This window comes from Meriones unguiculatus, chromosome 1, assembly GCF_030254825.1.
Source record: "Meriones unguiculatus strain TT.TT164.6M chromosome 1, Bangor_MerUng_6.1, whole genome shotgun sequence".
NCBI lineage: Eukaryota > Metazoa > Chordata > Mammalia > Rodentia > Muridae > Meriones > Meriones unguiculatus.
In genome coordinates, this window is record NC_083349.1 from 130180543 (window position 1) to 130190826 (window position 10284).

General features: G+C 40.8%; 1 protein-coding gene across 1 annotated transcript in view; it reads left to right on the forward strand.

Moving 5' to 3' along the window:
• Lamb1 (laminin subunit beta 1) overlaps positions 1 to 9493 on the forward strand; it is a 66514-nt gene extending 57021 nt beyond the window's left edge. The window contains exons 26-33 of the mRNA XM_021654196.2: positions 482 to 723; positions 3228 to 3431; positions 3955 to 4099; positions 5869 to 6076; positions 6256 to 6397; positions 7352 to 7528; positions 8895 to 9054; positions 9199 to 9493. Coding sequence (XP_021509871.1) covers positions 482 to 723; positions 3228 to 3431; positions 3955 to 4099; positions 5869 to 6076; positions 6256 to 6397; positions 7352 to 7528; positions 8895 to 9054; positions 9199 to 9335 — 1415 coding nt within the window. The 3' untranslated portion in view covers positions 9336 to 9493. The remainder of the gene's footprint in view (positions 1 to 481; positions 724 to 3227; positions 3432 to 3954; positions 4100 to 5868; positions 6077 to 6255; positions 6398 to 7351; positions 7529 to 8894; positions 9055 to 9198) is intronic.
• Positions 9494 to 10284: the final 791 nt, after the last annotated feature.

Below are 10284 nucleotides of genomic sequence, written 5' to 3' on the forward strand. Positions count from 1 at the left end.
AACAATCGTTTGAATGGACCCAAGGAGATAAACAATCATCCAGATATCCCTAGGCTTCCTGACACCAGGATTTAGATGTAGGCCTATAGATAAATATGTAGCCAGGCACGGTAGCACTCTGGGAGGCAGAGGCAATTAGATTGGCAAGAGTTTGAGGCTAGCCTGGCTGGTCTACAAAAAAAGTCTAGGACAGCCAAGGCTACACAGAGAATTCCTTAGAAAAAAATGTGTGTGATGGCTTAATTTCTCACTTTCAACCCAGTGTTTGACATCCTCCATATTTTGATCAGACGCTAATGGAACAGAAGAGATTCACTGATATTAGAAGGAAATTTTACTTACACAGATTTTTTTTTTTCTTGAATCATAAAGTTTTATAGTACAATTCAGGACCACAAGATACCAAATATAGGCCCTGGTTGGTGAGAAACCAGGGACAAGGAAGGAGATTAACTGTAGGCAATTTCATTTCCTGCCCTAGGTGCCTTGGATAGCATCACCAAGTATTTCCAGGTCTCTCTTGAGGCAGAGAAGAGGGTGAATGCTTCCACAACAGACCCCAACAGCACCGTGGAGCAGTCGGCCCTCACCCGAGAAAGGGTAGAAGATCTGATGTTGGAACGAGAGTCCCAGTTCAAAGAAAAGCAAGAGGAACAGGCACGCCTTCTGGATGAACTGGCCGGCAAACTGCAAAGTCTAGACCTGTCAGCTGCTGCTGAGATGGTAAGGCTTGTTTCTGTGGGTTTTTTTAGGAGACAAAGAGAACAAACAAAAACCTCTACCTTGTCTTCAGTATTGCTGTTTGCAAACCTGTAGGGGTGATTGGGTGCTCACAATGCTGGGCTACATATGGGTTAGCCATGCTCAAGTCAGTGGGAACGGAGTATCTTCCCAGCCCACTCCTGCTTCAGTGTTCCTCTGTGCAGCCACTCCGCTATCTCCTTTATCGGGACTTCTTATGGAGACTGGCCCTTTTAACTGACTTTAAATAAACAAAACAAACAAAAAACTTGCTTGTTCTGCAACATCCAAGTGGAAGAATTCAAAATTGTTCAGTGATGGACTTTTCTAAAGTTTTCCATCGGTGCTTGCTAAAATGTTCCTTTGTTCCAGTAATATTACCTGGTAAAGATTAAAGTCTGAGCTGGCCTAGAAAGCAGATTAATTTCTTAGAAGCTTTTAAAAGGTAACTCTGGAGCCAGATGAAATTGAGTATTGAGTTTAATGAAAATCTGGCAGAAGGCCAAAAGAAAGCCAAGCCAGTTTTCTCCTGTAGCTTCCTTGTTGTTTTTCATGGACGGTATATACACACCAACATTATTTTCTAGTTTTCCTCAGCCTAGAAGGGGGAATCCTTGAGAATCAGGTGGCAAACCTGCCCTGGACCCCAGCTTACCCACCACCCACTCCCAAATTATCTTCATTGCAAAGCAACAATGTAGCAAGCTGAACTGCTTCTTCATTGTATACTGGAGAGAAAAAAGTCTTTTAGCCACTCTGCAGTTGCCATAGTCCCTTTTGCCCACCCCATCCAGTCTCCAATAGGAAAAAGTATACCCTCCTGTATTGTGACCACTTTTTGGATGCCTGCAAGATTGGTAGTCATTATACATGACACTTTACTACACAAATTTCTTATGACCATTTGTTGATGGAAGAAAAATGAAGACCTTACTTCACCATAACTTACACCTGAGAATGGACAGCTCTCCACAGTTCCACATGAAACGCTAGTTTTCTTCGTGTTTCAGGATTTGTTCTTTATAAATTCTAACGAATTCAGTCATTTAAAAATGTCTACAAATTGCAGTGAGGTGAAATTCTGCTTTTCAACACAGGGCAGCTTAAGGGTGGGCATGGAGGAGTGGCGTTGGCCTTAAAAATGGGCACCCCTTCTGTGCAGGCTTTTGCATACGATGTGGCTTCTTGTTTTCTTACTGTTTTTGTCTTAATTTTATCCAGTGATTGTTTCTGTGGGCTCTCTACTGCCATTTTTTCTGTGAAGAGAATTTCCTTTTCGTGTTCCTCAGATACTTTCCGTTCTTCACTGAGAAAATCTCAGTCATGTTGGTTTTCTATCCCTGTTCATGTTGAAACAAAGATCTAGGGTGCTCCTAGACTGCTTTTAGAATGCATTCCTAAGGCTCTAAGTTCGAGCCTTGAGTAGGACTCATTTTCTGCCCTAACACATACAATTATTCTAAAGTGCTCTATGGGCTATAAAGCAGATCATTATTTTAGTTATTAAAATATTTGGGATAACAGCTACTTTACAGTTCACAGTATCTCTACTAAAAACACTGTCTTTAAAACAGTACTTTCATGTATGGGATTATTCTGGTAACTGCTTTTCCATTGCAGTATATCCTGCCCCTCCTCAGTACAATTCCATAAAGTGCTAAATGTTCTTCCTGCCCAGCCCTTTCCTATCATACAGCATGCTTGTAATTTTCCTGTTTACATCTGTTGTTGTTACTGTTGTTGTTTACAGGGTTTCTCTGTGTAGTGTTGGCTGTCCTGGACTCCTTTGTAGACCAGGCTTACCGGGAACTCAAAGAGATCTGCCTGCCTCTGCCTCCTTGAGTGCTGAAATTACAGGTGTGCGCCATTGCCCTTGGCTCCATGTGGTGATCTTTTTAACAAGTTTCTGGTACAGGAGAAAGGACTGAGTGCAAGCTGGGTAGGGTGGCTGAGGGAACTTGGAAAAGTTACATTCACCTTTGTTTATACAACTGTCTTCCGTTTTCATCTGAAATGTTCTAGCACTTACTCAATTTCTATCTGCTTCCCTGTCTCCACTAAATGCTCTGCACTGTCCTTTGCTAACTTTTCTCACTTCAGCTCATCTGTTCTTGATGATGCAAACTACATCAAAGCTACATGTCAGACCATATTCACCAGAGCACTTGGTCTAAGCAAGTTCCACAGTACCTCCCCATCCCAGTCTAACAGAAAAGGAAGTGGTCTTTGACTCTCACATTGGCAGAACTTCATAAAGCAGATAATGCTTGTCACCTAGTAGGGATCATGTTACCCTTCAGCATTTGGGTAGGAGCTATGGAGATTAAAGGTCAGTGGAAGTAAACTGGGTGGCTCCTGAATCTCTGAACGCTTTTTTTAAGTATCCTTGTTGAGGACCACCTATATTCTTTGACCCCCGCCCCCAACCCAGCTGTTATGTTGCCAGCTTACCCTGAACCCTGTTCTTGACCCTTGGTTTATTGCAGACCTGTGGCACGCCTCCAGGAGCTGACTGTTCTGAAAGTGAATGTGGTGGCCCAAACTGTAGAACTGATGCTGGAGAGAAGAAGTGTGGGGGCCCTGGCTGTGGTGGTCTTGTCACTGTGGCCCACAGTGCCTGGCAGAAAGCCATGGATTTTGACCGTGATGTCCTGAGTGCCCTGGCTGAAGTAGAACAGCTCTCTAAGATGGTAAGTCAGTGGGTGGGCTCAGGTTTATCGCCTTGCAGTAAGGAGGATCTGAAAAGGAGTTAGTTCCATGTGCTGCCTAAATTAACTGTCCAATGTGAAAGCTGTTTCTGCAGTCAAAAAGGTAACCATGAGGTTCTTATTCACACTAAGAACTGCTTCCACTTCATGGGAATAACAACAGGTATGTTAGGAGAAAGCAGCATAAACCTTAAGTTAACAATGAGACCGTGTAATTGCTGTATCACACAAAATTGGGCACTGTTCTGAAATGAGACAGTCTTCTTAGACCACTAGGTGTTTTAGAGCCAAAAACAGCTTTGAAAACATTTCAGATGTTATCCCTAAAAATATTGAACAGGAATGTTTTTATTGAATGCTTTTAGTATACATAAAAGCACAATACTTTAAACCGTGGAATTTGTTCCCGAGTTTGACATTACTTTTTAGACTATTTGACATTCAGTTCAGACCTGCTTTAGAGAGAGTAGTTTGGTTTCATAGACAGCCTGTTCTTCATGTTTAGGTTTCTGAAGCAAAAGTGAGAGCAGATGAAGCTAAGCAGAATGCTCAGGATGTCCTGTTGAAAACAAATGCTACCAAAGAAAAAGTGGACAAGAGCAATGAAGACCTAAGGAACCTCATCAAGCAGATCAGAAACTTTCTGACTGGTAAGGAGTAGTTTTGTTTTACTTCTACTTACAGACATTTGTTCATGCAAAATGCTGTTTAAGGGGCAAGAATGCCTGAGTTTTAGGTAAAGTAAATTTCTGGCAGGAAATAACTGAAAATATCTCCGTTAAGAAATGTCTTTATTTCAGGATGGACATGTAGGTGCATGTCTATAATCCCAGTACTTGAAAGGCAGAAGCAGGAAAAGCAGGCATCAGTGAAAGACTACAGAGATCCAACCTGCCTTAAAACAAAACAAAGCCATTTTTGTGTATGTACTTATGTGTATAAAGGTGCCCATAGAGGCCAGAAGAGGATGTCAGAGCCTTTGGAGGTGGAATTGCAGGCATTTGTAAGCCGCTTGAGTGAATGCTGAGCTCGAATTCTGGTCCTCTGATAGGGCAAGCACTCTTGACTCCAAGCCCTCTCTGTAGCCCTCCTTTTCTTGAAGCATGTGTTGTAAGTCATCTCCCCAAATGTTCTGCAGGCACTGCCATACCTCCTGGGGATTCCTAAGTGGCCGCCTATCAAGAAGTCAAAACATTTACTATGAAAACGGATTTAGAACGTCTGTCATTAGGACCCTGAAGAAGTTGTTACTTTAGCAGTGCCCCCAAGGCTTTGTCTAGAACCTAGCAGTCAATGTTTTCTGCGGAAAAAGAAATCTCTAGAATCTGGTCCACATTTTAAGTTTTCGTTATAGGCCACATACTATCAACATGAAATTTACTGGGTTGCAAGATAGAGAAAACTCCCAACCGGATCAGAATTAGTCAAGGAGGGCATTTATGATATCCTATACAAGTCCAAAAATAGTATAACTTTGTGGGTCTGAGACTCTTACTTTGCCTATTCTCTAAGCCTGTCAGCCTCATTCCTGAGATGACCCAAGTATTGGTCTGACCTAATAGAAGAAGAGGACCCTCCCTGCTCCTTCATTAAGCCATATCAGGAAGAAAGCAAGCTTTAGGTATTCCCAGTGGCCTACACATAGATGCCACCAGAAGAGGAATGTGCCTATAAAAGCCAGCAGACTAATGAGGATTTAGTGCTCACTTGATCTTGCCCAGTTTCCAGATATATTCTGTAAACAGAAAGGAGAAATGACTAGTAAAAAACGGTTTCCCAACAACAGCTGGGAAAAAGATGTGTAAGCCTTGACTCAGGATATATTTTTCTTTCCATATTTAAGTGCTTTGGGGTTCATATTTATGTTCTTAGTAAAAAAAAAAAAAAATGAAATAGTTTAAAGAGATCTGACCTGTTTAAAGCTTAACACATAGAACACTTCAACCTCTAGAATGTTGCTGAAGTGTTGGTTCTTGTTGCACTCAATCTCTTCTAGAATTCCTAAATTTAGGTAACTGATAAGGAATATCACTGCATAGTCCTAGTTATCCCTACTATGTAGACCAGGCTACCCTTAAACTCAGGTCTGCCTCCTGAGGTCTCAAACATGTACACCAAGAGCATGTAAGAGTAAAGGTTTTTGCTGCCCTGTAGCTCACCTTTAAATGCTGGATTCTGATCCCTCATAACCCAAAGCCACAGTTACCCACAATATGCTATCTGCCCTTTCTCCCCTGCCTGAAGTACCCTTCAAAACCTGACTGGTTCTTCCTCTTCCATGTCCTCTGCAGCCTAAAGCAACCTCCACTGGCACTTCTCCATATGAGGGGAATGGCTCTTGCAACCTTGAGATAGGGGGTGCATGATGTGACGTTGCTGAGTGAAACAGCTCTATGATTTCTGTTTTTGCTTTTCACAGAGGATAGTGCTGATCTGGACAGTATTGAAGCAGTTGCTAACGAGGTACTGAAAATGGAAATGCCTAGCACCCCACAGCAGTTACAGAACCTCACAGAAGACATCCGGGAACGAGTGGAATCCCTTTCTCAAGTAGAGGTTATTTTGCAGCAGAGTGCTGCTGACATTGCCAGAGCTGAGCTGTTGCTGGAAGAAGCCAAGAGAGCAAGGTATCTGAAGACACACTGGCAGTCTGGGCAATCTGGGCGGATGGGTGAAGAGTTACCAGCTGCTTAAGAGAGGACTTTAACTAACGAAGGGTCTTTCGAGATATGCTCTCAAAGAAAATGATATTTTTCCAAGGGAAAAATGTTTTCATGTCAAAAGCACTGTTTGTTCTTCTACTCAGCAAAAGTGCAACAGATGTTAAAGTCACTGCAGACATGGTAAAGGAAGCATTAGAAGAAGCAGAAAAGGCCCAGGTTGCAGCAGAGAAGGCGATTAAACAAGCTGATGAGGATATTCAAGGAACCCAAAACCTGCTAACGTCGGTAAGGTGCTAGAACTGGGCTGTGTAGGGGAAAAACAACAATAGGGACAAGAATCTAACACTGAAGATTATTCCTTTAAATAAAATGGAACATTTTCTTAGCATAGGTGTTTTCCCTCCTAAAGTGGAAGTCTGTCAGAAACTAAGCACTGTTGCTTAAGAATTTTAATTATTCACAATTTTTTAAAAACAGTTAATGGTATACTTACGAGGATAAGGATCATGGGTTTGACTTAGAAATTTTGGTCTGTGTCTCTACCCATGCTGGCTTTGTTAAACAGTTTGTTCTTTAGTTAGCTCTATGAAAATACCTATTCTTGAAGCTCACTTTTAAGGGAAGCCAAAGGCCAGACTGCTTACTCTGGCTAGCTTTTTAAAAGACGATGTTTGTCCTTCCAGTGAAACCAACTTAGAAACCCTTAGCAGTTGCCCAGGTATTTTTTTCCTCTGGAGTAACTTAGTATTTCTAATATCACAAGTTGCCACATCTTCATGCTACCTCCCCTTCACTACCAGAGTTTAACACCGCGGTAACAAGACTATGTAAACAGATGACTGAAGTTCTCAGTTTCCACATAATTTGGAATTTTCATTGGAAATCCTTCTCACAGTTGCTCATTTGCATGTCAGCAGAATGTTATAAAAAGGATGATGTGTGATGATGCAGCAGTAACTGAAGCTGGGCACTTAAGCCAGTTCTCAACCTTCCTGATGCTGTGATCCTCATGCTGTGGTGTCCCCACACCATAAAATTACTTCATTGCTACTTCATAACTGTACATTTGCTACTGTTATGAAACCACCAAGGGAGTCTCAACCCATAAGTTGAAAACCACTGATCTAAGCTGTCCTAATATTTATTGCCAATGCTTCTGCTCTAGTGCAAACTGGTATAGATAGGATCCTGGCCTCCCCTTAATTTGTACTAATGGAGTCTGGATGACTGTCCCTTTAGATTGAATCTGAAACGGCAGCTTCTGAGGAAACCCTAACCAATGCTTCCCAACGCATCAGCAAGCTTGAGAGGAATGTAGAAGAGCTTAAGCGTAAAGCTGCCCAGAACTCTGGAGAGGCAGAATATATTGAAAAAGTAGTATATACTGTAAAACAGAGTGCAGACGATGTTAAGAAGGTAAGTAAATCTTTGTAACTTCATAGCTAAGTTGATAAATGGGCAACTAGTTTTCTCTTTACCTTCTTTGTCATTAGTAAGATACAAATAGCCCAGTGACCTATTTTAAGTCTTTAGGATACATGAAAAAGTGGATTATGGGTTAGAACTGTAAATTTAGACCCTCAGATCTCGAGTATGAATTTAGAAGAATGGAATTTGAACCAGAGTGGTAGTCTAAAAGCATACACACCTAGGTATTTCTGCCCTGTAATCCATGGAGAAAGGTCTTTATGACATAGCAGTTAGCCAGCCATTTGAGAATAAAGACAGAATGGAGAAAGCTTAATCCCTTACACAGAGTAGCTAGTAGGAAATCAGGAAGTCTGAAAGACTTGTTTTGAATCTCTCTACCTTTTGCTTCTCATTGGAAGATACTGTATGCAGATTTACATTTTACACACATTTCATTTATAAATTTACCTCCCAAGACACGTGGTTAAACGTGGTTGTTCAATCTGTTATATAACCTGATTCTGATTTCTTCCTGTTGAAAAAATGGTTTTTGTAGCTTCTTATTTTTCGAGACATGGTTTCTCTGTGTAGAATTAGCTGTTCTGGTCTTGTTCTGGACTCCCTTTGTAGACCAGGCTGGCCTTGAACATTGTACCTTTTCAATACATAAATAATTTCACTGCATCTGAGTTGGGAAGAGAAGCAAACCCGAAGAAATACTACTTGCCAGCCTCAGAGCACTCCTGTTCCTACTTCCCTGCAGCTCTGAAGGCACAAATCTCCTAAATAGTCTCATGGCATTGGAAAAAAAAAAAAAAAGACACTAATTTAGAATTTAAAAGCTTTAGGAATGAATTTCCACACTCACCCTGTACCTACTGTTCCAAACCCTGTATTATCTATGTGGTGGGTGGGGCTTACTGACAGTCTCATTATGTTGACACATGTTCAGGCCAGGCTAGTCTCAAACCCAGATCTACCACCCCCCGGATTAAAGCTATGCACCACCACAGCCAGCCATTCACCTTTTCTTTGTGTGTACACTAGAGACTCGACCTTTACTTTCCTTCTGGCTTGCTGATGTCCAGTCTACTTCTGTATAGCCTGTGTATAGCCTGTTGTGCTTATTTGTCTATAGTAAGTGCTCATCCAAGGTAAATAGGGTTAAACCCTACAATAATAGATTTACAGTTCCAAATTTTCTTGGCAATCTTTTTAAAGTTTACAACTTAATATGAAGCCTGAGTGCTTTGATATTTAATCCAGGATGCTTGCCTGTTCCCAAAATAATAATGTCTTTCATCTAAAGTTCTTGACTGTAATTACTGACATTACCACTTTCACCTCTTTGTGTCTTAATATGGTACTGCAGACTCTAGATGGTGAACTCGATGAAAAGTATAAGAAGGTAGAAAGTTTAATTGCCCAAAAAACAGAAGAGTCAGCAGATGCCAGGAGGAAAGCCGAGATGCTACAAAATGAAGCAAAAACACTCCTGGCTCAAGCCAACAGCAAGCTCCAACTGCTGGAAGGTAGGTCTTTTCTTCCTGTTTCTGTTTTTTAATAAAGGTGAAAAATCTACTCTGGCTTAGGTTTTTAGTTGTCTTACATAAACTTTAAGAGCATATATGCTATAAACAGTTGACACTTAACCTTATTTTTATTTATCTCCACAGACTTAGAAAGGAAATATGAGGACAATCAAAAATACTTAGAAGATAAAGCTCAAGAATTAGTACGATTGGAAGGAGAAGTCCGTTCACTCCTTAAGGACATAAGCGAGAAAGTTGCTGTTTATAGCACCTGCTTATAACAGAAAAGGGCTGTAAAGTGGCCGCAGCGACCAAAGTAAACCATATGTACAAACTGATGCAGTGACCTGCAAAATAACTCATTATCTATTTAAAGTTTTTAACCACCCACTTTTGTAAGAAGTTAAATAAAATACATTGGTTTTGTATAAACATACAATGTTTCTTTTACTAAATGCTGCCTTCTCTGTAAAGATGGGAACTGTAAAGCATTTTAAGATGTCACTAGTTTCTATTGTTAGGTCAACATCTACCTTCCAAAACTATATTCCTTATAAATCCCCCCAGTGGGAACCCTGGGTGGAAGTTAATTATGAAGAATATAAGATGGTTTATACCATTTTATTTGTTGCTCCAACTACTTCTAAGCATCAGAAAGAAGATGGCTTCCTCCTAACATTTTACCACCTAGAATAAGGCCAGGGTTACTAATGGGCAGGATTTTAGCAACTTAGTGTATAAATCACCAATGTATAAAAATTGTTCATGATAAATGGAGCAGAGCTACGCAGACACGCAACTCACACTCTTAGCTTTTACATTACACTTCAGTAACCTCGCAATCCAATATTCTGAACAAATACTTAGTCCAGAACATAAAGATCATTAGCATGTAATTGTTACTTATGCCAAGTCCGTAGCTAAATGGGGTAATAGCCCAGCCTTCTGTACTTCACACATTCTTCTTAGACCCCCACCCCACAGCCAACACAGGTGCAAAAGAATCTGGGCCTGGATAAAAGTGATATAAACAGCTATAATTTAAACAAGGCAACTTCTGATCTAAAGCAATTGTCTGTGCCATTTATCTAAGGAAGGCTCTTAGTAAACACTAAAACAACCACACTTTACCATGTCTGGCTCATCCACTGAAAAAATTTAAACACACTATTCACATCATTTCCACCAAAACCCTCAGTGAAGAGGGCTGTTCTATAAGCTACTTGCATC